Below are 26997 nucleotides of genomic sequence, written 5' to 3' on the forward strand. Positions count from 1 at the left end.
TTCTCTGGCAAATAATTTTGTCTTCTGTGTTTGAGTATTTACTTAAATGTCATACTTATGAGGTCTCTAATTTTAAATAATTGTTGGCTCTTGAAATATTAGTCATCCTCTTGACAATACTAGAGTTGTATGCTTGGTTGTACATATCAGTATAATGATCCTTATTTGATCACCTTTTTCAGATATATGTTTTCATAGTATAGAAAATAATTTTAAAAGGTTATGCAGGAGCTCTGGTCAGGTGGTTCAGTTGGTTGGAGCATCATCCCATACACCAAAAAGGTTGTGTGTTCGATTCCTGGTCAGGGCACATACCTAGGTTGTGGGTTCAATTCCTGGTTGGGGCATATAAGGAAGGCAACCAGTTGATGTTCTCTCTCATATTGATGTTTCTCTCTTTCTCTCTCCCTCTTCCTACCTTCCTTTCTCACTTCCTCTCTCCAAAATCAATAAAAAATATCCTCAGGTGAGGATTAAAAAAATATTACGTAGAATTTCACTTGGAAATATTTGTCAAGATTTATTATATTAACTTTTAATTTTTTGAAAGAGCTTTGTATGAAGTAAAAGCAATAAGATAGGAATGAACTTTTAAATTTAAAGCCCTCATTTAGCATCCTTTGCTTATGTGTAGCAACTGCAACCCAGGCTGGTATCACTACAATTTAATTGAGCAAGTAAATTTCAGATTGAACCATGTTAAATGGCCAATAAGTGGACCAGTTTTGACATGTAAAAATGTCAGTTTCATTTGGGGGGGTGGAGATGGGAAAAAGACTTGAAGTCTACTGATAAAGAATAAAACAAAGTTTTCATATAATTTTTTAGAAGATTTTACTAGCAGGAAATAGGTTTAACCTTAATAGGAGCAACTTTACTTTTTTTTTTTTAAATCAGTGATAGTATTCTTTATCAAGTTGTCTACTTTGTGTCATGTGCTTTATATTATCTTATTGGATTCTTATAACATTCAGAATGGCTATTTTCTAATAAAAAATCCGAGACAAAGGCCATTCAGCTTGTAAGTGGCAGAACTGGTTTACTAACTCATTTGTTTTCTATAAAACCTTTGCCTTTTCCATTTTGCTAGTAGTGTCTTTAGATTTCCTTTTATATCTAGTTTTCTGTTTGAATGGACATGTTAGGACAGGGGTGGGGAATGTCTGGTCTGCGGCCGTATAAAGGCCCGTGAAATCATTTGTTTGGCCCTGCCAAGGCATTAGCGGTGAATTAATCAAATGTTTGAACAAATATAGCAGGCTAATTTTTAAGTTGATAATTTTGTATGCCTTTGAATGATGTTATAAATATCTAAATGGCCCTTGGCAGAAAAAAGGTTCCCCACCCCTGCTTTAGGGTATTTAAGAAAAGCAACAATTAAATATTCAAATAATTTAAATAATTTATATATTCACTCTATATTCTAAACTCAGAGAAGGGAGTTGTCACAGTATAAACTAAGTCTGTTGGCAGTATAATGGAAGGCTATTGAGCACTTGCATATGGCTAGTGTGAATTGAGATGTGTTATAAAAAAGTGTATACTCTTGAGTTATGAAATCACTTTTTTGTTCGACCTAAAATGCATTTTCCTAATGAACTTATGTTGAGCATGATGGGTGAGTTCCCTGGCCTATCCTCTAAAATTTAGTATAAATTACTAGAAGAATTAGTTCATCTTTGAGACTTGGTATGTATTTATGGAGAATGTTTCCCTTTTAAATTAGGTAACAGTTGAAAATGCCTACTGCAATTTGGTTCTCACTAGTTTCAGCCACTGATGATGGCCTTCGTGGCTTCAGACAGGATGGCATTCATATCTTCTGGTAGGACATCTATGTGTATGGGGGAAGTGTGGAGCTGCTGATACAAATCATTAGTGATATTTTTCAGGGCTTTAGTTTATTGTCATATTGATTTTCGTCAAGGATAGGCTACCTGGACCTTTTCTGTTCTGCTAGTTGTTGCCATATATAATTTCTGTCATTTATACAGAAGAATCCTTTCTGCCACATATATAGTAAGATCTGTACTTTCTGGCAGAAAGAAGAACCAGGAGAAGAAAATGCCCCATTTTGGTATGCCCACATTGTTATTTCTGACCATAAAGGGACACAGGTAATTGATTTATGAAAATAAGAGCTGCCTCTAACTAAGATAATTCAGGACATAAAGATAATTCATACTGAGAGTCATAAAACCTGGATTCTATTCTAGACACTGGCGCTAATTAGTTGGTAACTTTAGGCAAACCATCTAATCTCTTTGGGCATCTTTTTTTTTTTTTTAATATATTTTATTGATTTTCCACAGAGAGGAAGGGAGGGATATAGAGAACCAGAAACATCAATGAGAGAGAAACATCGATCAGCTGCCTCCTGCACACCTCCTACTGGGGATGTGCCCGCAACCAACGTACATGCCCTTGACCGGAATCGAACCTGGGACCTCTCAGTCCACAGGCCGATGCTCTATCCACTGAGCCAAACCGGCCAGGGCTCTTTTTTTTCTTTTTTTTTTATGCGTAAAAATAGAGGCAGGGTGGAAAGTGTTGAGTTGAATTATTTCTAATATAAGTTTTTCTTTTGAAAATGGATAAAAATTTTAGCTCCAGGGATTGAGGAGATATAATTGTATTTAGCAGTTTACCTATCTCTAATACTGAAAAAACATTTTCTGTACTGTAATGCCTGTCTTTATTTTTTTCTTGTTGTGCATTTCTTTTTTTAATCTTTTCCTTTCTCCTTTTCTTTTTACTATTTTATTTTTTTTTAGAGCTTATTATCTTTTCTTTCCGGAACCAGTCTTTTTGTTTCTAATCCCAATTAATGGTAAATATGCCTTCTATCCTCTTAGTGTCATTGGTTAGAAATACCTGTGTCCTCTTTAGCTCAAAAGCTTCTTTTTCTTCTTCTTTTCTTTTTTTTTTTAACACCTAATCAGTTGCCACATCCTGTCACTTATACCTCCAGGAGATTACCGGTCTGTCCTTTTCATTCCTATTAAACTCTCCTAATTCAGGTACTCCTGTGAAATAATATAGTGGCCTATCCACTTACCTTTTTCTTCTTTTTTGCACTGTGACTGGAGTTAGAATTATTTTCCTAAAGCAGAGGTCTTATTAGGTCTACTCTCCTTAGAAATGTGCACATGGATTAAGCATTGGCTGTTTAGTAGTGTGGCAATGTGGGGCCCTACGTGATTTGACCTCAGATTGCCTTAAAAATTTTTTTTTCTGGACTCTTATTTAGAGCAGTTTTAGGTTTACAGAAAAATTAAACAGAATGTATAGAGTCTTCATGTACTTACCCACTAAACTGTCTTTTTAGTGCTATCCTCTAATGTGCCATTTGCTCCAGCTGAAGTCATCTACTGACTAACATCCAGTTCTTTTGAGACCACCACCCCTTAGCCTTTTATGAGTCATTGAATGGAGTCAAGAGAGACTCTGTGGTCATACTGCCTGGCTTCCCTACATTATCTTCACCTTCTTCACTGGGTCAAGATGAACCTCTCATACTAGATACATTACTTTTCTATTGCTGTGTAACAAATCACTACAAACTTAGCAGCTTGAAAAACTGCACATTTATTATTTCACAGTTACTGTGAATCAGTAACTGAGTCACTTGTTCAGGGTTTCATGAGGCTGTGATCAAGGTGTTATCTGGGCAGTATTCTCATCTAGAGGCTTGATTGTGGAGGAATCTGCTTCCAAGCTTATTCAAGTTGTTGACATTGCTGGCTATCAGCTGGAGATAGCCTCAGTTCATAGATGCCATCCACAGTTCCTTGCATGTAGCCTTCTCCTGATGCTCACCTAACTTCATCAGGTCTTCAGAATATCTGTCACTCTAGTCTGATAAGATGAAGTCTTATATAATGTAACATAACCAAGAGAATGACATCCCATCACATATATCATATTTTGTTGGCTAGAAACAAGTCATGGACCTGCTTGTGCTCAAAGATGTGACTCTAGGAGGGGATAATCATTAAGGTTCACTTAAGGGGCTGTACACTACACTGAAATAAGAATATGTTGCTCATCATCTCTTCACATCCATTTAAAAGGGTCAAAGTGGAGCCCCCCGAGCATCTATCTCTTCTACCCACAACATTTGTCTAAATTCATCAGGACTAATCTCATTATCTCCCCCCCTTTGTTTAATATACACATTTAGTTTTATTGTATATAACAAAGCAACTTGTACACTTTTAACGTTTAAAACAGCAGCATCTTTCCAGTGAAACAAAAATAAAATTTAAAAATAAACAGGAACAAAATTACAATAGAGAAATGTCAATTCCGAATAAGATCATATAGGTTTTGCTGATTGTCCCATCGAGTGGCAGGGCTCAAGTCATCATTAGGAGAATTGTATTTACTGCAAGGATGTCCAGTAAACATCACAATTAAACATGCCAAAGGAGAAGCCATGTTGTCAAAATGCCCACTTAATCCACCCAAACATCTCAAACCCACCCTTTGCTGACCTTCTATTATCTCCCTCTTTTAAAGTTTTTTTTTCTTTTTTTAAACGAGAAAGTAGACAGATACATGTTGGTAAATGCTAACTGTCCATATTCACAGAGACATAGTGTAATCTCTCAGCCCAATATACAGAGAAAGGAAGAACAAAGCTAGAATTCTGTGCACTACTACACTGGGGCCTAGGAACCTCCAGCTTCCAGCAGAGCTAAGGCAGCAGAAGGTTTTTCTTTTTTCCCACAGAGCATGGTGGTGTTGATTTCATAACGTTTTTCTTAAGACAGGAAGGGGTAAAAATGAATTTGGAACAGAAAGGGGCACAGAGTCTTTTCCCATTGTATTCTGCTGAAGGTATCTCCCTGCCCCCCAAATAAGGTGAGAACCATTGTGTAAAGGAGAGAAAAGAGACCTCAAAAACAAGGCGACTGAGCACAAGAGGGGGCGGGGGGGGGGGGGGGGGGCGGGGGGGAGGGACTACAAACCCAGGGACTGGAGAAAATTAAAAAAGGTTGGAATCCATCAGTGTTCATTAGTCATCTTCTCCTTCAACTTCCTCTTCTTCCCCCTCATCATCTTCATCTTCACCTTCATTCTCATCCCTTCTTCATCAGTATTTTTCAACCCTTCCTCTTCATCATCATCATCTTCTCCTTCCCTTCTTCATCATCCATGTCAGGAACCAAATAGTACTGTAATGGATTTGGCCAAATGTCATCTTTGATGATGACTCCTAACTCATCTGCACCTGCATCAGGATGGTCAGTAAACCAGGTAAAGAAGCTCTCAGGTTCCTCATGCTGTCTCTTCCTGCTGGCTGTATTCTGTGTTTGACTTGAACGTTTCGTCAAATCCTTTCCAGATTTCCATATGATTTCAGTGGACTTTGAAGATGAACCACCAGATAAAACTCTTTGGAGAGAACTTTATTTTCTTAGTAAGGATTTTCATAAAAAAAAAAAAAAATCTATTCTGTAACCTGATTTAATATCTTCAAATTCTGTCACTTCAACTCTTGTCAAATAATGCAGCACCTCTTCATCCTCTTCTCCAAGCAGTGCAGTCACTTGTGGATGGTTGACAAATATTGTTACCCCCAAATTTGGGATTTTGGTGATCAATTCTGACCTGTTTGTTATATTTCTGTTCTACTTTCAAAATCTCCTCACTCGATTGTTCATTAAGTCTATTTCATTTTGTACATCATCAATATGTTCAATTGCTTCTTGCTATTCTTTTTCTCCCTTTGGCAAGTCCTGAGGGGTTGGCTTCTTCTCCAGCTTGGGGGCTGGAGGCGCTTTTGGTTTCTTCATTTTGGGTGGAAGTGAAGACTGGCGTTTGGGGGCCATGCTGTGAGGAAAGTCCGAGGATCTGAACACTGGGAAGTCACCGGGCTTGAAGACGCTCTGAGCACTCTCGTTATGCCCTTTATTCCATTTATGTCAGTCTCTATAAGAAGTCCCATACTCCCAGGGTGCTTTTAATCTCCTGGATTTTAATCCTCATGATTCTCTGCACATTCCTTATTCTGTACCCTTCTACTTCCTTAATTTCTGAACCTTTCTATTATCACAGTCCATTTTCATCAAAATCCCATGTATCCTTATCCTTTTCTATGAGTGTTTTCTCTTTTGCTCTGTGGAAACTGGCCTATTTATGAGGACACTCTTCCCTTGCAATCATCTTAAAAACTAGCTGTTTTTTCTCTCACAGTTCTCAGACAATTGGGCATAAAGGTGGGGTAGATATGTTATTTCTCATTTCTGCTTCCAGACATTCTTCCTTTTTCTTCTCTAAAAAATACCCACCTTTGAATCTCATGTCATCAGATTATATTTGGGTCTCACTACTCTTTGTGGCTATCATCTACTGAGCCCTAAATTTTATTACCCCTCATTTCTCTTTCTAAAAATGTCTTAATTTTATTTCTTGATTTACCATTACTCTTTCTAACATTTTTTAAAAATTAAAAAATATATATTTTTACTGATTTCAGAGAGTATGGGAGAGAGAGAGAGAGATAGAAACATCAATGATGAGAGAGAATCATTGGCCTCCTCCTGCATACCTCTACTGGGGATCAAACCCACAACCTAGGCATGTGCCCCAACCGGGAATTGAACCATGATCTCCTGGTTCATAGGTTGACCTTCAACCACTGTGCCACACCAGCCGGGCTCTAACTCTGTTCTTATTTTGAATTCTTAGTGGTTGTATACACAATATTTTGCCTCTCAATGCCTTGACCTCATTTCTTCCATTGATTTTTGTCTTCCATGTTATCTCAAGTCATTCACTCCTCTGGTCATATCCCTAGACTCATTATAGTCACTTACTCTTCCATAATTTTAAATTCAGGTTCTTTTTCGTCATTCCTATAGTTCCTCAATATCAACACATCTTTAAACTCTACCAGGACCTCTAGTTTGTTTATCCTACTTTGCCACTGCCCTTTATTCACCTCTTGTTTTCTCTCAACTTAAATTCCACATTCAGTCATTATAATCACTCCCTTGCATGCATCTTCAACTCCTTGCCTTTCCCCGACTCCCTTATTTTAACATAATCCCTTGGCTAAAACCCAAGCACTGGTTAAATACAACTCTATTATCTGCCCATACCCTAGCAGTTAAATGTGGTTGGAGAAACCATGCTGAAGGGTCTCACTTTCAGTTCACGACAAGCTCTGAATTGTGCTGAATATTCTAGTTATTTAACTGTCCACTCTCTTCTTCCTCTTTCCTTATCTTTAAAACGTTTTCCCCATCTTCATTCTTGGCTAATAACCTTGCTTATTTTACTGAGAAAGTTAAAGCAGTCAATAGAGAACATGCAAGGACTTCCACCATCACATTTACCTACCAGCATTTACACTCATATATGCTGCTTTCTTGACTTATTTACAGATGAACTATCTGTGCTTCTGTCTAAAGCCATTCTTTCTATTTGTGCACTAGATTCTATACCTCCTCACCTTAAGAACTTTGCTAAATCACCCCGCCTGCATCATTTGTTTTTTTCACTTTCTGCTGGATTATTCCTATAAAAAGTATGTTGTGTTTTCTTCCATCTGAGGGGGAAAAAAACCCCCACAAAAATCTATTCATGTGTTTTAACAGATTTTTTTGAAAATATAATTAATATAACATACACTCATTTAAAGTGTACAATTCGGTGGTTTTAGTGTAGTCATAGAGTTGCACAAGCATTACCAAATTCTAATTTTAGAATATTTTTGTTCCTCCCACTTCCAAAAGAAACTCTGTACCATTTAGCCGTCACTTCACATTCCCTCTCCCTTTTCAGCTCTAGACAACTACTAATTTATTTTCTGTCTCTATAGATTTGCCTATTCTGGACATTTCATATAAATGGAATTTTACAATATGTGGTCTTTTGTGTCTCCTTTTTTTCACTTAGCACAGTGTTTTAAAGGTTCTATATTATGGCATGTATCAGTACTTCATTTCTTTTTATTGATTAAAAAATTTTTTTAATGCTCACCTGAGGATATTTTTTAAAATAAATCTTTATTGTTCAGATTATGACAGTTGTTCCTCCCCCAACCCCCATAGCTCCCCTCCACCCGGTTCCCACCCCACCCCATGACCTTACCACCCCCCCCCACTGTCCTCGTCTATAGGTGTAAGATTTTTGTCCAATCTCTTCCCACACCCCCCACACCCCTTTCCCCCCTGAGAATTGTCAGTCCACTCCCTTTCTATGCCCCTGATCCTATTATATTCACCAGTTTATTCTGTTCATTAGATTTTTTTATTCACTTGATTTTTAGATTCACTTGTTGATAGATATGTATTTGTTGTCACTTTGTTCATAATTTTTATCTTTACCTTTTTCTTCTTCTTCCCCTTCTTAAAGAATACCCTTTAGCATTTCATATAATACTGGTTTGGTGTGATGAACTCCTTTAGCTTTTTCTTATCTGTGAAGCTCATTATCTGACCTTCAATTCTAAATGATAGCTTTGCTGGGTAGAGTAATCTTGGTTGTAGGTTCTTGCTATTCATCACTTTGAATATTTCTTGCCACTCGCTTCTGGCCTGCATAGTTTCTATTGAGAAATCAGCTTACAGTTGTATGAGTACTCCCTTGTAGGTAACTAAATGTTTTTCTCTTGCTGCTTTTAAGATTCCCTCTTTGTCTTTTGCCCTTGGCATTTTAATTATGATGTGTCTTGGTGTGGTTCTCTTTGGATTCCTCCTGTTTGGGATTCTCTGTGCTTCCTGGACTTGTAAGTCTATTTCACCAGGTAGGGGAAGTTTTCTGTCATTATTTCTTCAAATAGGTTTTCAATATCTTGCGCTCTCTCTCCTTCTAGCACCCCCATAATTTGGATGTTGGTACGCTTGAAGTTGTCCCAGAGGCTCCTTACTATCTTCATATTTTTGGATTCTTTTTTCTTTTTTCTTTTCCGGTTGGGTGTTTTTTGCTTCTTTGTATTTCAAATCTTTGACTTGATCTTGGGGATCCTCTAGTCTGCTGTTGGATCTCTGTATATTATTCTTTATTTTAGTAAATGTATGCTTAATTTCTGATTTGTCCTTTTTCATATCCTTGAGGGTCTCACTAAATTTCTTGGAGGTTTCTAGAAGATTCTTGAGTAACCTCATAACTGTGGTTTTGAACTCTGTATCCAGTAGTCTGCTTTCCTCCATTTCTTTTGTTTGTGACCAGTTTCTTTGTCTCTGTATTTTGGCTGCTTCCCTGTGTTGATAAAGTGGCTTGTGTGCTAGGTGTCCTGTAGGGCCCAGTGGCTCAGCCTCCCCAATTACTTGAGGTGGACACTCTTGGTGCACCCCTTTGTGGGCTGTGTGCACAGTCTTGTTGTAGTTAAGCCTTGATTGCTATTGGTATCACTGGGAGGAATTGACCTCCAGGCCAGTTGGCTGTGAGGACCAGCTGTGTCTACAATGTGCTGGAGACATCCTTATGGGGCAGGACTTGCTTCAGTGGGGCTTTGGCGCTCACTGAGTCTGCCCCTTGAGTGTGTCGCTTATGGATGTGCAGAGTTGTAATCTGGTATGGTCTCACACTGACAACTGGGTACACTGGCTCCTGGATCTCCAAGGAGGTGCAAAGTCAGCCACTGCCTGAGGCCACCCAGGAGGAGCTACAGAGAGATCTGCAGATTCCTACTCTTTGTTGCCCAGATGAGGCCCAGCTGTGAAGCAATGCAGGCTGCTATCTAATCCTTCTTTTGGAGGCTTTGACGCTCTTTGACCCAGCTGCAGTTTGTTAGGTTTTAGATTGCAAAAGAACAGGCCATTCATATGCAAAAGCCTCTTCTCACAGCTTGGGTGGGGTCTCAGGGAATCACCAGGGCGGAGCAAACAGCAATGGCTGTCGGTCAGCCCTGCCCCGGAGAGGTCCCCAGGTCTCTGTGTCCCCTGGCCCTGTGCAGGAACAATGATCACTGCGAGCACCTCTGAGAGAAAGCCGCCCTCGTGTTCTGGTCTGATGCCAGACAGTCCAGTTTCTCCCCATATGAGTCTGGGTCCCCAGAATCTCGCCCGGAACTGGAGTTCAGAGCAATCAGGAGCTTGTATCTCCCTCCAGGTTGAAAAACAACAACAGCGCACCCAGTTGCCAGCCCATTTTGCGTGCGCCTCTGCACCTCTGCATCTCCTACCAGCTTCAATGCACTTTTTTCTTTCCTTCTAGTTGTAGAACTTCCACTTAGCCAGCTTTCCCGTGATTCTAGATGATATTTGTTTTGTCTTTTAGTTGTAGTTTTGATGTGGTTGTGAGAGGCAGCAAGTATAGGTGTATACCTATGCCGCCATCTTGGTTGTTTCTCTGAGGATATTTTTTCTTAGGTTGTTTATATATTTGGTGTTATGTGTAAGAAACCATTGCCCAGCTGAAGGCCATAAAAACTTACCACTGTGCTTTCTTCCAAGTGGTGTATAGTTTTAGTGTTTACATTTAGGTTTATGATCCATTTTGAGTTAATTTTTGTGTATGGTAAGAGATATGTTTAAAAATTTATTCTTTTTCATGTGGTTATCTACTTGTTCCAGCACCAGTTGTTGAAAAGACTTTTTTTCTCATTGTATTATCTTGGTGAAAATCAATTGATGATAAATGTAAAGATTTATTTTTGGATTCTCAGTTTTATTGTGTTAATATATGTCTATGCTTAAGCCAATACCATACTGTCTTGATTACTGTAACTCTATATCAAGACTTTATCTTGACCTAATTTTCTTTCTATCCATTTCTAGTATCCATTTTCTTCTCTGAAGTATTTTCTTTGTTCCCCATTGCTGCAGAACTCCTCTGAAGAGTTGTCTACTTGTTTTTGTTTTTTTTTCTCAGTCCCTTCTCCTAAAAGATACTTCAATAAGGGTTTTGTTCCCAACAGTGTACCAAAATGCAATTGTCAAGGTAGCCATTGACTTCCACATTACCTTATCCAATGGTAAATTTTCAGTCTTAGTCTTACTCAGTCTATAATCAGTACTGACATTCAATCAGTATCACATTCTTGAGACACTTTCATTTGGCTTTCAGAGCACTTGAGTTTTTCCTTTGCTGGTATTTCTCGTACTCCTTCCCCTCAACCCCAAATATTGGAGTGTATCAGGAGTTAGGCTTTGCTTCTTTTATCTATCTATGCTCACTCAAATGGTGATTTCATCCAATCTTACAGCTTTAAATACTATCTATATGCTGGTGACTCCCAAATTTACATCTCCAGCACAGACCACTACTCTGAACACCAGACTCATATATTCAACCACCTACTAGATATGTCTACCTGGATGTCTTAGAAATTGCAAATTCAACATGTCAAAACTGAAATGAATCCCATGCTTGTAAATCTGCTCATTTTCATTCTTTCTTATTTCTGTCCTACTGGTTGGTTAGTCCAAAACATTGGTACTGTTTCATTATTTCCATTTCCTTATCTCTCACACTGTTTTGTCAGGAAATCCTGTTGGCTCTTCCTTAAAAATACATCCAGAACTGACCCCTTATCTCCATAGTCATGACTTGGCTTAAGCTGTGGTCATCCCTCGCCTGGATTACTGCAGTGGTGGTTTCCTAACATACCTCTATCTATCTTTGCCTCACTTTCATTTATTTTCAACTCAGCAGCCAGAGTGATTCCTTAAAAAAAGTCGAGCATTTCAGTCCCCAGATTAGAACTCTTTATGGTAAAAACTGAGAGTCCTTAAAATAACCTATAGTTTGGTCTCTAATATCTCTGTTATTTATCTCCTTACACTCTATTCTCTCATGTATTCCTATCCAGCACACTGGTCTTTCTCATATATGTTGGGCATTCTCCTGACTTTGCACTGACCATTCCCTCTGCCTAAAATGATCTTTCCCCCAGATATCGGCAAGGCTGACTTCTTCACTTCCTAATCACATTTGTAAAATTATCCCCACTCCACCTTTACTCACAACCCATTTATCCTGTTCGTGTTGTTGTTGTTGTTCCATAAAATTTATTGCTTTCTTAAGATACTCTACAATGTGTGTGTTCAATATACGTATTGTTTAACTTTCATTGCTAGAATGTAAGCTCTGTGAAGGTGGTAGGGATGTTTACCTGTTTTGTTCATTAATATATTCCAAGTGTCTGTAACAGCTTTTGATACATGATAGTTGGTCAATAAGTGTTTGATGAATTTATGTATGGTCATGCTTCTGTTTCTTTATGTGCCTTTCTCTATTTGGAAACTCCCATTCATATATATATCCTATATAATAAAAAGCTAATATGCAATTGGTTGTCATGCCCTCATGCCATCTTGCTGTAACGGCTCAGACTCTCAACACTGCAGGGAGAGGAATGGGGACCAGCCAGGCACAAATGAGCTCGTGAGAGAGGAATGGGGACCAGCCAGGCTGTGAACCGGGAGAGGGACAAGCCGCCCACCCCACGGTCCTGGGTGCCAGCGGCTGCACCTGCACCTGCGGCCTGGGAGAGGGACAATCCACACGCCCCACGGTCCCTGTGGTCCTGGGTGCCAGTGGCTGCGCCTGTGGCCCAGGAGAGGGATAAGCCGCCTGCCCTTCGGTCCCGGGCACCTGCGGCTGCGGCCCCGGGTGAAGCCGCCCGCCCTTGGTCCCATGTGTCTGCGGCTGTCCCAAGCGAAGCCGGCCTGGGTCCTGGGTGCCTGCGGCCAGCCAGAGGGAGGGAAGCCTGGGTCCTGAGTGCCTGTGACCAGCCGGAGGAGGGAATCCTGTGTCCCAGGTGCAGGGCAAGGCAGAGGTGGTTAGGGGTGATCAGGCCAGCACGGGAGCAGTTGGGGTGGTCAGGCAGGCAGGCAGAAGTGGTTAGGGGCGATCAGGCAGGCAGGTGAGTGGTTAGGAGCCAGTGGTCCCGGATTGCGAGAGGCAGTCAGACATCCCCCGAGGGGTCCTGGATTGGAGAGAGTGCAGGCCAGACTGAGGGACCCCCCCCCCCCGCCCCCATGCACAAATTTTGTGCACTGGGCCTCTAGTGTGTATGTATGTGTATGTGTGTGTGTGTGTGTGTGTGTGTGTGTATTCACACATATATCTTCTTTCCATGATGCATCTCCTCCCCCAATTATTCTCATCTTTAAAAGTCTTGTTTTAAAATGGTTATCTATTCCGATAAAATTATTTCTGTTTGTCCCAATTCTAACATTAGTATATATCATTTTCTTTTTTTTAAAAAAAAATATATTTTATTGATTTTTTACAGAGAGGAAGGGAGAGGGGTAGAGAATTAGAAACATTGGTGAGAGAGAAACATCGATCAGCTGCCTCCTGCACACCCCCTACTGGGGATGTGCCTGCAACCAAGGTACATGCCCTTGACCAGAATCGAACCTGGGACCCTTCAGTCCGCAGGCTGACGCTCTATCTATTGAGCCAAACTGGTCAGGGCAGTGTATATCATTTTCATACTAATAACAAGAGAATCTGTGTTAAGCACAGCCACAGTCAGTTCTTGTCTGCTCAATCAGAGGCTGATAAAGTCAGTGAAAGCTGCAGAAAGTTTTAGGTTTCTTTTGGCAGTCTCTCCACTAGGTGGAAAGGATAGGACAGTGGTTTATAGAAGCTGTAAACTAGAGGGGAGTTCTCAAATTTCAAGGTGTTTAAGAATCACCCTAGGACACTCCATGACTTAAACGAATCTTGAACCTTAAGTAATTTATTTAATTTTGGAATTTTCAGTGCAAAGATTTCACTGTATTATAAACAGTCCATCTATTATTGTGTTATCATGATTGTTTTAATGTTCTAAATTCTATTGAGCCAAAATATGTATCTTATTATAACTTTTATTTATTGGTCCTGGTTGAATTTTCCAAAGCCACATAGAGCAGGCAACTGTAGTATGGTAATTTGTGTTAAAATGTAAAAATTAGAAACAACCTAAGTATCCATCAATGAATGACTGGATAAATAAAATTGTGTGTGTGTCTGTGTGCGTATGCACATACATATATACATACTAGTAGACCCACACAATGAAATATTATTTAGCCATAAAAAAGAAGGAAATCTTGCCGTTTGTGACAACATGGATGAATCTGGAGGACATTATGCTAAGTGACATAAGATAGAGACAAATACCTTTTGATCTCATTTATATGTGGAATCTTAAAAAAACTATCAAGCAATTGAGCTCAAAGATATAGAGAACAGATTGTTAGTTGCCAGAGACAAGGTGGGGATGGGCAAAATAGGTGAAGTGGGGAGGGGGAGGTAAAAAGATACAAACTTCCAGTTATAAGTCATGGAGTTATAATGTATAGCATGGTCACTATAGTTAAAAATACTGTATAGTATATTTGAAAGTTACTAAAAGAGTAGATTTAAAAAGTTCTCATCATAGAAAAAATATTGTAACAACATGGGGATAGATTTACTGGACTTATTGTGGTGATCATTTAGCAATATATACAAATATCGAATCATTATGTTATATACATGAAACTGACAATGTTTTATGTCAATTATACTTCAATAAAAAATAAATAAAAGAAATAACCCTGAACTTTCACAGAGATGTTTTAAAATTTAGTCTACTCCTAACTGGTGAAATTTCATCCACCAAGGGAGAATGATATACAGCTTTGCTCTGCCAGACATTGTTTTTTATTCTGCCCCCAAGTAGCTTTCTTCCTGTTCTTCTGACTTGTCTGATTGTTTTCCTTCATCTCTGCCCTTCTGTTTTTCTCAATACCTAAGGTTTTCCCTAGGGTCTGCCAGAGCAGACACAGTTTCAGGATTGTCAAGAGAAAACCTCATCTTACTCTGGTACATTCAGTTGTACTAGAGTGGCCACTTTTTCCCTATAGATAGGTTCACTTTCCTTCCAATCTGTAGTTTTTGATGAGTGTAAAATAAGATGATGTACTTAGAAGTGACCATTGAGGCAGAAAGATACTCCTTCTTGCATCTCAGATTTCCCTTCTGGTATCATTGTTCCTATTCCTAAATAGAAGTTTTTTGTGAGGGTCTATTGGTAGTAACTTTTTCAATATTTATCTCCTTGGTTCTCAAATGTAATTTATGGGATTTAGAAATCTACGTTGACACTTTTTCTCTCATCAGCTTGGCATTCTGTGTGGGCTTCCATTTTTGCTGTTGAGAAATTAGCTCTCAGTCTTAGTAACTTTTTTTAATGTAGATTTGTGTCTTTTTTCTCTTGCTGTTTTTAGGATCTCTTGTTTTTAGGATTTGCTCTTTCACAATGAACTATCTAGTGTTATTTTTTCGTAATTTGGCTGGGTTTTGGAGTTTTGACTTTGAGAATCAGTTTCACAATGAGGTATCTAGTGTTATTATTTTTTCTTAATTTGGTTGGGTTCTGGAGTTTTAAATTTGAAAATCAGTGTCCTGACATTCTGTTTGAATATTGACTCTCATTCTCTCTGTTCTCTGGAACTCTTCAGTTTTTTAGACTTTCTCACTCTGTTATCTCTCTTAACCTCTCGTGTTTTTCTCCCCTCACCCCTCTCCTATATTCTATGCAATTTCTTTAGACCCATTTCTATTTTTCTAATTATCTCTTTATCTTTATCATTGTGTAGTCTGCTGTTTAACTTCTCTATTGTAATTTGAATTATTACAGTTTTCATTTTTAGAGGTTCCATTTCTATCTTTTAAAGATGATGTTTATAGTGTCTCCACTGTTGGCTATCAAGTTTCTGTATTTGTGTAGGTTTGTTTCTGTGTCCTTTCTGTTTGTTGGTATTTCTGTATCTTTGGCATCTGCACCACACCCTTAATTACTATATCTTTAAAATAAGTCTTGATTAACTTTCCTGTTTTTCTTCAAAATTGTTTTACCTGTTCTTAGGCCTTGGTTTTTTCATATGTATGTAAGAATCAGCTATACTACATTTTATCTTTGTTGTGCCTGGCTTCCTTTTCCGAGCTGCTATTTGCTGTGTCTGTATAAAATCCTGCTATATTGGTGTCTTCCAGCTTTAATAGTTTTGATCTTTGAATTCCCTTAGCAGCTTCTTCTTTATGTTTTCTTTTCCTTCCTCTGTCTTCTTGTCATTTTTTTCTTACGGTCATTACAAAAGTATTTTAAAGCCCTGGCCGGGTATCTCAGTTGGTTAGAGCATCGTTCCGATATGCCAAGGTCAGGGCACATATAAGAAGCAACCAATGAATGCATAAATAAGTGGAACAACAAATCGATGTTTCTCTCTCTCTAACTTTCTCTCTCCCTCCCCCCCTCCATCCCTCCCTCACTCCCTCTATCTCTCCATGTCCCTGTCCCTCTCTCGTCCTCCCTCTCTCCCCTTTTCCCCTTCTTTCCCTGCTCTCCCTTCTCTCAAGAAATAAATAAATAAATAAATAAATAAATAAATAAATAAATAAATAAATAAAAGTACTTTAAAATTAGTGTAGTATATTGGGGAGGAGAAAGCAAATAATAGAAAACTATATAAAGCAAAAGATACAAATCCCTCTGATATTAGTTTGCTAAGATCTTTCAGAAATTTTTCTGAACATGTACAAATGTGTGTTTATAAAAGTAAAAATTGTCATATACGTACTGTTTTATAGTTTGTTTTATTTCATTTAGTATTTAAAAATGCATTCTTCTATAGCTGTAACACATTCCTTTTAATGATTGAATTCCTTTTAGTTTCATATGTATATACAGTAATTTAACCAGTTCCCTTTTTATGGGTTTGTAGATATCTACCTACTTTTTGATCTTGTAGCTTTCAAATACTGCTGGTCCTAATCAGCAAAGTGGAGGTTGTGCAGTTTATTTCACATTACCTAAGGTCTCTCCTCTTAACTCTTTTCAAGGGTATTAGTGGGGTTCTGTCAAGAACTATCTTCTTAGGGCACTGGCATATACCTTTCTTAAGAGGGAAGAGTTGATAGTTAAGCTTGGTATAAACCTTTAGTTTGGTGCTATGTGTATTTTACTAAAAAGAAGTACTCAAAGGTGTTTGTTTGTTACATGTGGTATCCTAGAGGAGATTGTGATGTAGTGTTAGAGGTAGCACCCAGATTGAAGAGTACAGAAATGAATGAGAAAATGGAGATGGAGAGCTTAAGCAGGTCTTTGTCGCAACTTGACTAGGAGATGGTAGGGGAAGAAGAGAGGCAGTTCTTAGCATTTTGTTTTTTGTCGGTATTTTCCCTTTTGAAAGAAGTTGAAGTTGGATCTCTATGTTATGTAATTTTCCATTTTCTTAATTTTCCTAGCCTCCACCAGGCAATGTGAAAATGCCGAATGTACCCAGTACACAACCAGCAATAATGAAACCAACAGAGGAACCTCCACCTTATACACAGATTGCAAAGGTTAGTTCATGTTACTTTTGCAAATTCATATGGAAATTACAATATCAGTATCATTTACTTCCAGAGCTAAATAATTTTTTAATTGTTGCATTCCATATTGTTTACTTTTTAACTTACTTTTGAGTCTAGGTTAGCCACCTTGTAGACTCTATAATGCTCACATGTCTTTTTCAGCTTATAACATTTGCTTTATTCCATGATTAGCAATTACTGAATTTATTACCTTGGTATACAGTTTTTATAGTGAATATTTTATTGCCTTTGGTATCACTTTTTAATACACAATGCCATTACAGTAACAATGACAGAATTATAAATATTACTGGAAGAGAGAGTTATAATGGCTAAGCAAGAGACATTGGTAGGAATATGAGAAAAATACAAGATAAAAGTAGATGACTAGGAATGCTGCTATCACATAAAGGCAGGTGGAGGTATAGATCAGAATTTCTGAACCATGTCCTTTCATGCCATTATTTTATAAAATATAAGATGTTATGAGTTCTTGCATTGAGAACCTTATATGCCATTTAATCCAATTCATGAGAGTCAATTCAGTTGCTCTTTTCTCCATTTGTCTGTTTTCCTCAACACTTCCCTTTGTCTTTGTTATTCACTCATTTAGGCACAGTGGTGACATCAGCTTATTTTCATTTTCTGATTACCTTAGGACTCTGACCACTCTTAGGATTTTTTCTGTCCTAATGTACCCAATATTCCCATGAAGGTTTTCATAACCAAAAAGATCAAATGGATCAAATATCTATATAATATTTTCTGAAACTGAAATCTTCAGTAAATTCCTATACTTTGGAAGAACATTTGAATTAGGTTTCTAGCATAGTAGAGGGAGAAGAGATAGCATATCAATGTTTCAATATTTTATGCTTATGACAACCTATTCACTTACTATTTTTTGTGTAGGAACATGCCTTGGCCCAAGCTGAACTTCTTAAGCGCCAGGAAGAACTAGAAAGAAAAGCTGCAGAATTAGACCGTCGAGAACGAGAAATGCAAAACCTCAGTCAACATGGTAGTATCCAAGATGCTTGAAATAAAAATAACTTTAAACACTTTAAATAATGTCTGCACTGGCTCTAGGTCATTTTGTTTGTGAATAAATTCTGCCCTGTTTTCCATTCTAACAAGGAGATCAGACACAGCAGATATCCTACTTGATACTGTGTAGCTCTTTGAAATTGGCTGATTTGCATAGTCTTTTGATAGATTAGAACAGTGTTAGCCTTATCACACAGAAAGTGAATTCAAATATGATAATTTTGGTTTATTCTAAGGCCATGAACCTTTGATTATGCACTTGAACTGTCTTTGCTTCTAATGAAATTTTACGAGTACATGGGAGTGTGCCCTACATTTGACTCTTCTAGTTTAGTTAGCCTACCAGTATTTTCAAATGATTTATCCCTGTCCTCACAAGTATTTTGTATCTGTTAAATCATGTGAAAGAAATAAGTCTGTGGTGACTCTAGAAACTTTAGGGTATTTTGATGATGCCAAAGAAATAAATAAATGCTGAATTGATTATTAGCTATGAAATCTACTCGGGCTATTATTACCAAAGGCCACTTCAAGAGAGTATTTTAGGGAAAGCTAGCAGTCTCTGGGTATGAAGGGATAAGAGAGCTAGACAGGACTTGAGTCATGGTTAGTATGTCTGGGATAGTGATGGGATGACAAGACTAGGACAGCAATAATAAATTATCTGTTTCTTACCTTAGAATGTGTAAATCCAGGGGCTCCTGTGGATACATTTATTATGGGCCATTTTCTTATTTGCAACATCAGAGACATCTCTAAAAGGAGAAACTAAAGGTGTAATTGAGATCAACATTTCTGAAATACCTATAACTGAAAGCTATCCTATTTCCTTAGCATTGAATAATACAAGGTATTTCTATGAGAGATATTTTAGTAAGGGTTGTAATGAAGAGTGGGAAATTAAGAGTTAGATTTGTAGTATGTTATACATTTAATCCTCAATACAGTTCTCTGAAGGGTGGTATAGTTGTTATTCTCATTTTTCAGATATAGAAACACAGTCTTTAGAAGCTTAAGTAAGTTGCCCAAGGCCTCCTAGACAGTAAGTGGCCAGGCACGTCTGGTTTCAAGTCCTGTTCTTTACATATGTGCTCTGTTGCATCTCACATAGTGTGAGACTTGTATGAGGAATGCATGAACTACATGAAATTAGAAAAGAATAATAACAGTGGAGACGTGTGGGAGGATCAGAAATAGGTCATGCTTTTTTCTGCTATGAAATTTTTTCTGGCCTGGAAAATCTAATTTTAAAAGGTTGTGAGATTATCATATCTAAAATGATAAAATGGCCTTTAGATGTTATTTTTACTCTCTATATTTAATATTTGACTTCTTGCTTTAATTTTATATTTTCCTTACTGTTTCCTTATTTTCAGTCTAATTGCTTTATATAGACCCTTTACCTTCCCCCTTCACAGTTTGAATTTGTTTTTTCTCTAGGTTTTTGAAGGTGCTATAATTCCTTAGCGTCTTTCTCATGACTGTTTCATGTTTTCTTATAGTTTTGTAATTTTACTTATATGTCTTTTGGATTTTTTTTGAGACTTTGGGATTTCTGAATTTGATACTTTTGGTATTGGTTAATCTTGTGTGTTTTTTTTTCATGGAGTTAACAGTAGAAAATTCCAAAGATTCAAAAGCTTGGTCTTCCCTCTCCACACGGGTTAGAAATTATATTTAAATATGTAAGACACTGAGGAAGAAATTGTAGAGATTTAAAAACTGCATGACCTGCATGTGAGAGCCAGGACTTTGAAAGAAATTTTTTAGGGCAGAGTCACAGGGTATGTGTCCCTATGCTCTTTTTCCTTTTCTCATTTCAACTGTGCATAAATGGTTCCTGCTAAATATTATATGACCCTGGAAAATTATTTTACCATCCAATGCTTTAAAAGATATAAAGACTGACTTTTAGAGTTCTCCAAGAATGTAAAGAATATAGTGTTGTGTTTGTAAAACACCTATTAAAACAATAGATACTGTTCTTTATTCTGAAACCAAAAATAAGAATAGCACATATTTGTCCTAATGTAAATAACTTTTTTTTTTAAATTTTGCAGGCAGAAAAAATAATTGGCCACCTCTTCCTGGCAATTTTCCTGTGGGACCTTGCTTCTATCAGGATTTTTCTGTAGACATTCCTGTAGAATTCCAGAAGACAGTAAAGATTATGTACTACTTGTGGATGTGTGAGTACAGAATAAATTATATATTCAATACATTTTATATTTTATTGTCAAAACTCACCTTTTTTGGAACTCATATTAAGGATAGTATCATTAATTGGTCTTTTTCTATAGATTTTCTAATTTTCAGAGTAAAATATATATTTGGGTACTTCAAAATTGTACTATATGTGACAATCTAAGTTCTTAGCTGAAGAAAACCTATATATTAAGAACTGGCATTCTCTTGAGGAAAGGTCTTTTCTGTTACATAGGTAGAATTTTGCAGTTATTTCTTTTCCTTGAAAAATCTTCTCTGGGCAATATTTACTTTGAAAAAAGTAGGCATATATTTTTATGTAAATGAAGGCCATTAAACATTCTATTAAAGCATTGTGACTATTTTTAAAAGGGGCTTAAAATATTATTATAAACTTATTTTTCTGATAGCTTTGAGTACAATTTATACTTCATTTTCAAGTGGGGATGAATACTAATATTATTTAAAGTACCTAATTAATATAGGAGGTTTTATTGAACAGGACATTAGGACATACATTTTATGTTATGATGCTCACATTGCTTTGAGTATAATTATAACTCATGGTATACCATAATAAGATGTCAAGCTGTTAATAGTTTGCTGTATGTACACAGAATTTCCACTTACTCTGTTTCATTTTCATTCCAGTCATCTCAGTCCCATTTAATATCATCATGTCAGTAGGAGAGGTAACTTCTCACCTGCACAACCTCTGGGTTGATGGATAATTTGTAGGGCGCATTCTTTTTTTTTTTTTTTTTTAAAAATATATTTTATTGATTTTTTACAGAGAGGAAGGGAGAGAGATAGAGAGTTAGAAACATCGATGAGAGAGAAACATCGACCAGCTGCCCCCTGCACATCTCCTACTGGGGATGTGCCCGCAACCCAGGTACATGCCCTTGACCGGAATCGAACCTGGGACCTTTCAGTCCGCAGGCCGACGCTCTATCCACTGAGCCAAACCGGTTTCGGCTGTAGGGCGCATTCTTGATGGAGGAAATTTGTGTGTTTTTACTGTATGATCAGGGAGCTTTTCCCCCCTTCAAATATGAGGTAATTTTCCTCAAAATCTTTTAGGAGCATTCTTTATATAATGTGAACTTGCTCTGGAATGTGAGAAATGATTCCTTATGGATAGTACATTTTTAACCCTCATTTTGGGTTTGTGTTTGTTGTTGATGTAATATATTTTGCTGAATTCCTAGTATCAGCAAGGATTATACTAGTATATTGTTAACATTAAAGGTTTTGATTCTGTGTTTGTACATGCTAACCAACTCATATTTTATTTAATCAACACAATCATATATATGCAAATATATAATAATTATTTTTCAATGGGCAGAAATTGGCTTAGCATTTTAGGTATATGTTCTTTGGCTTAGTGAAAAACATATTTTGATGGTGGAGATGGGGGTTGGAAGAAAATTCAATAAGGAATTTAGTAAATAAAAATTGAATGGGGAAGATGATTAATTTTAACCCAATGATTAACTGGTTTCCCAGTGCCAATTTGTTTAAAATAGGTCTGTTTTGTCTTAGAAATATGTAACTTTTTGAGGTTCTTAGAAATGATATAGTTGGCTATAGTTTTTCCTAATCCTATTCAGTTGGCAGATCTGTTAACTGTATTCAAACAGGGCCCAAGATTCCAGTTAAGGTTCTTATTTGAAGAAGCATTAACCTGGAACAAAGTGAAATCTAGTACCAGCTCAGTAATGCCTCTAAATTTCATAGAATAGAAGTATTTAAATAAGTTCTTTTTAAGAAGTGTCCACTTGTTACTGATTTTAGAGTTGACTAATGCTTTTACACTGTAATGATAATTACAATGAGCTAACATTTATTGAGGATTTACTTTGTGCAAGGCACAATGATAATCACTTTTATGTACATTGTGTTATTAAATTGTAACCACACTATGAAGCAGGTACTATATTACTTAGTTTTATAGATAGGGAAACTAAAGGATAGAGAATATGAATTACTTGTCCAAGATTACACAGGAAGGAAGGTTGGAGTTGGATCGCTTGACTCCAGAGCTCAGAGTCTAGAGTTACATGTTATACCACCTTCAGAGTATCAAAAATGAAGAAGTAATTGACATTTTAAACCCAAATACGACAGATATGCTTTCAAAGATACCTTACTTAAAGTGCTTAGTAAAGCAAATTGAAATTTTATATGAAGAAGAGTCATTCAGCTTGCAAATGAGGTCAACAAAATGGACTAAATATTTCAGTAGTATTCTACCTACATTTGGAATCCAACAAGTGGTTTGGAATTGGATAGAAATTAGCAACGAAGTCATTCATTTCACATTACCTTGCCTTTCTGTGTGTGTTTTGATCTCTATAAAGTGGACCAATTGTTTAGTAAGTAGGCCTAAACATTTTACTCTTCATTGGAGTGCAAATAAATGACTTTTTGATTATAGTTGTTGGTTACTATAAAAACACTTTGAAAAAGATCTTAATAGATTACACAAACTTAAATTGATATCTTTTATCTAAACCTGGAAGAATTTCTGTAAACTTTAAGATACTCATACCCATATATTTTCTTTTTTAAATAGATTAGTAGATAAACCTTTAAAAATTATTTCTCTAAAGGCTGATATTTGACTTAGAACAGTGATAGCGAACCTATGACACGCATGTCTGAGGTGACACGCGAGCTCATTTTTTTGGTTGATTTTTCTTTGTTAAATGGCATTTATATATATAAAATAAATATAAAAAATATAAATCTTTGTTTTACTATGGTTGCAAATATCAAAAAATTTCTATATGTGACACGGCACCAGAGTTAAGTTAGGGTTTTTCAAAATGTTGACACGTCGAGCTCAAAAGGTTCGCCATCACTGACTTAGAATGTTCTGAACATTTAATACTTTTTAAGGCAGTTAGATGCCATTTTAGTGTTACAGAGTAATAATTTTCTATCTCACAATCTTTTCGATTCTGTTTTTAAACCCTCCTTAACAGAACTACTTTTATTTTGAGGCAAAATATTTTGAGTAAATTTGTTAATAAGGAAGCTTTCATGGGAGTTAGAAATCCTAATGGGACTAAAGTACTCCCTCTGTCCCATAATAATAGTAGCAGTTGATGAATGTAATTTGTCCCATAATAATAGTAGCAAAAGAAAATAAATATAGAACGTAACATTTATTATAAAAAAACTAGATTAAATTAAACAATAAATTAAAAATAGTACTCCTAATTTTTATTTTGAGTGTTCAGATAGTTTCTGGATTTTTCAGTAATTTCGTTACTGCATTTTAAACTTGTAGGTAGGATCCCTTGGCTGCGAAGCTTTGCTTTCCCTGTATGCATGAGCTTAAAATTATTGGAGCCATCATTCTTCATTGCTTCCAGCATAACTTGTTGAAGTGACAGAAACGTATTATCCAGTATTTCGGGAGAAATATTATCAAAGGCTAATATGGTGCCTCTTCTGCTAAGAGGAATATGTCTAAGTTTTTCAAGTTTTTCTCCGTAATCTTTGCATTTACGTCCACAGTTTTGTTTTTTCAAAAAATCAACATTAGCATAAGATTCTCCTTGACAGTTATTTTCGGAAGCACATTTCCAAATTCTTAATATGGTCATTCTGTTGCACTTAAATTGTTTTGCAGCTAACGTAATTGCACCTTTCTGCAACTTTTCCTTTTTCTTTTGATGCATCAAGAACTGGACTATCGCAACTCGATCTTTGCTTGAAAACTCTTTTTTTCATCTTACTTTTACAATGGGTTGATATTCAACTGAAATAAAACAATTGATTTCGATCAGCGGATGAAATTAGAAAAGTAGTTATAATTTGTAATAATTAGATTAACCTAAAAATTGAAAGATGTGTCAAAACAAATGACAGATGTCATGAAACATTGATTTTGATTTGAAGGCTTTGCAATTTTGCGCTACAACATAACTTACAGCTGCATTTGCCAATAATTCCCATTTAAATATTCACTTGCTACTATTATTATGGGACAGAGGAAGTAATTATTAGTAAGACGTTCTTGTGTAATAGAGGGGAATGGAATTTTAAGGCTGGAAGAGCTCCTGCATTTTTATAGATGAAAAATTGAAATACACAGAGATTGATTAGCTCAATAGTATTATATCACTATTATCTAGATCTTTTCCTCTGGAGCTTTTTCTCCTGTTCGAGAGATTGTGTATTTATCTAGTTGTTAGATGAGAGCAAATTAGATGAGGCATCCTAGAATGTGTGTTTTTGTCCTGTTTCATTAACCATTACTCTTATTTGATTAATAATTTAAAGAGATTTTAAAATTTGTTTTTAATGTGAGTTTTTTATTTAGATTCACTAGGTTTTTATTTTTATTCAACTAGTAGTTTGTCAATATTCTTTTATTGTATTGATAATTCGCATTAAAAATTATTTTCACTTTTGAAAGAATTTATTTTCTATAATAAATTCAGCCAGTAATAAATTTTTGAAAGTGCTTAAAATGATTATAATGGGTAAATGTGGTTTTTAGGATTATAGTGTATAGTTATATGTTATCCAGACTTTTTGCTTTTGGTCTGTCAGGGAAAGTAATTATTAATAACATATGAAGAGTTTGCCAAGATCTATTTGTGTTAACTAAAGAAAGGTCTGCCACTGGAGCTGAAATGCATCATAGTGTACTTTTTTTTTTTTTTTAATAAGTATAATCCTCTACCAAAACACAGTTTGAATCCCAGGACTTGAAAAAAAAAATGGACAACTCAGTAAAGATGAATTAAAAATCCTGATTATTTTTAGTCCAATGATTCCAATTTTATTGTTTAAAAATGTCATAATGAGATTGCACAGGTTACTTCTCTTCTGTGTATGATCTGCTCGGAGAGACGTCTGCAGACCCACTCTGTAAAAATATAGTTCTGAATGTAGGATCTTTTCCCTCCCAAGTTCTGGTTCTTTTCCTGGCAGGCACTACTTTCTTCCTGAGTCTTCAATCAAGAGACATATCACATGTTCCCTTCTCAGGGGAGAGGCCCTTTAGGTAGTGCTTCTCTGATTTACCTGTGTAATTGCCCTTTAAAAAAAGGGCCAAAAGAATTTTTGCCAAACAGTACATGTATTAGGACTCCTTTTCCTGTGATTACTCTATTTTCAAATCAAATGCATAAGAAACAACAATGTTTTGAAAAATACTAAATGAAAACATGGTGTAAAATACATTCGCTCTTGGGAAGTATTTTTTTCATTTATAATTTTTGTTGAATGAACTCATAAATTGATTGTAAACATTTCTATTTTGTTTTTTGATTCCACAGTCCATACGGTAACACTGTTTCTAAATATCTTCGGATGCTTGGCTTGGTTTTGTGTTGATGCTACAAGAGGGGTTGATTTTGGATTGAGTATCCTGTGGTTCTTGCTTTTTACTCCTTGTTCATTTGTCTGTTGGTACAGACCACTTTACGGAGCTTTCAGGTAAAATGTGTGTACTTTAAAATATGCTCTTTAAAACCTGTGAAGTAAATACTCATGGTACACTTTAACGGGAAAATTGACATTTTCATTAAAAAATTTTTTTATTATTGTATAACACCTTCAGAAAAGTCGATAAATCATATGCATGTGTATTCAATCACAAGTGGTCATTATAGCCTAAATCTTAAATGAAACTAGGTAACGTAAATGCATGTAATGTTTAAAGTGAATCACTTTCACCTAGCAGCTTTGTAAGTATGTTCTGTGTAAATTCACTTTTGGTTTTTCAAAAGACAGCAACATTTTAAAACTATTTGGACTATAAGATGAAGTATAATACTTTTCATGGTATATTTAATTGTTGGTTAGGAGTTACATTTCCTAAATGCATATTCTGTGGGCAATTAGTAGGTGTTGTGGAAAAAAACAGTTCATTAGTTTTCCGTTTGGGAAAGGCTGGATAATAAAGTTAAGCAAGTTACTTCATTTTAGGATTTCTTAGACTCTTTAAGAGCCTAGTGTGTTTTATGATTTGACCATGAAACCATTATTATTATACTTATTATTTTGTCAAGCACCTTTTTAGACCATTGTTTTAAGAAATAAACATTGGGAAATGCTGATTTAGATGCTAGCACTGTTTGAGTCCACATATTCAGTTGTTTATCAACTCATTTTTATTTGAATAAACTAATTTATGAATAATGAACCTCTTTCAACTCTCATGAATGAGAGGTAGCATTACTGAGAAATAGGCATGTACCAGTATTGTGCAGATGATATATTAGGGAAATGAGAGGGTCACATTCAATTATTTAACTTTTTTTCCATTTCAACATAAAATTTCTTTGGTTAACTAGAATGCTTACCATCCCCACCTCACACACACAAAATATTGAATTAGAAACCCAGATATGTAAACAGATGGGGTTGGGGGGACAAAAAGAAAAGAGAGAAGATTGAGAATTTGGAGAGAAAAGGTGTCAC

At 36.3% G+C, this 26997-nt stretch overlaps 1 protein-coding gene across 2 annotated transcripts in view; it reads left to right on the forward strand.

Moving 5' to 3' along the window:
• The window catches only part of SCAMP1 (secretory carrier membrane protein 1), a 67576-nt gene that overhangs the window by 17747 nt on the left and 22832 nt on the right, over window positions 1–26997 (forward strand). For both annotated transcript variants that reach the window (XM_070412232.1, XM_070412231.1), the window contains 4 exons: window positions 17185–17283; window positions 18208–18316; window positions 20403–20531; window positions 25851–26010. In XM_070412232.1, the coding sequence (XP_070268333.1) occupies window positions 17185–17283; window positions 18208–18316; window positions 20403–20531; window positions 25851–26010 (497 nt within the window). The remainder of the gene's footprint in view (window positions 1–17184; window positions 17284–18207; window positions 18317–20402; window positions 20532–25850; window positions 26011–26997) is intronic.

The sequence above is a fragment of the Myotis yumanensis genome, unplaced genomic scaffold (genome assembly GCF_028538775.1).
Source record: "Myotis yumanensis isolate MYYU_CA2020_CCGP unplaced genomic scaffold, mMyoYum1.0.hap1 SCAF_4, whole genome shotgun sequence".
Lineage (NCBI taxonomy): Eukaryota > Metazoa > Chordata > Mammalia > Chiroptera > Vespertilionidae > Myotis > Myotis yumanensis.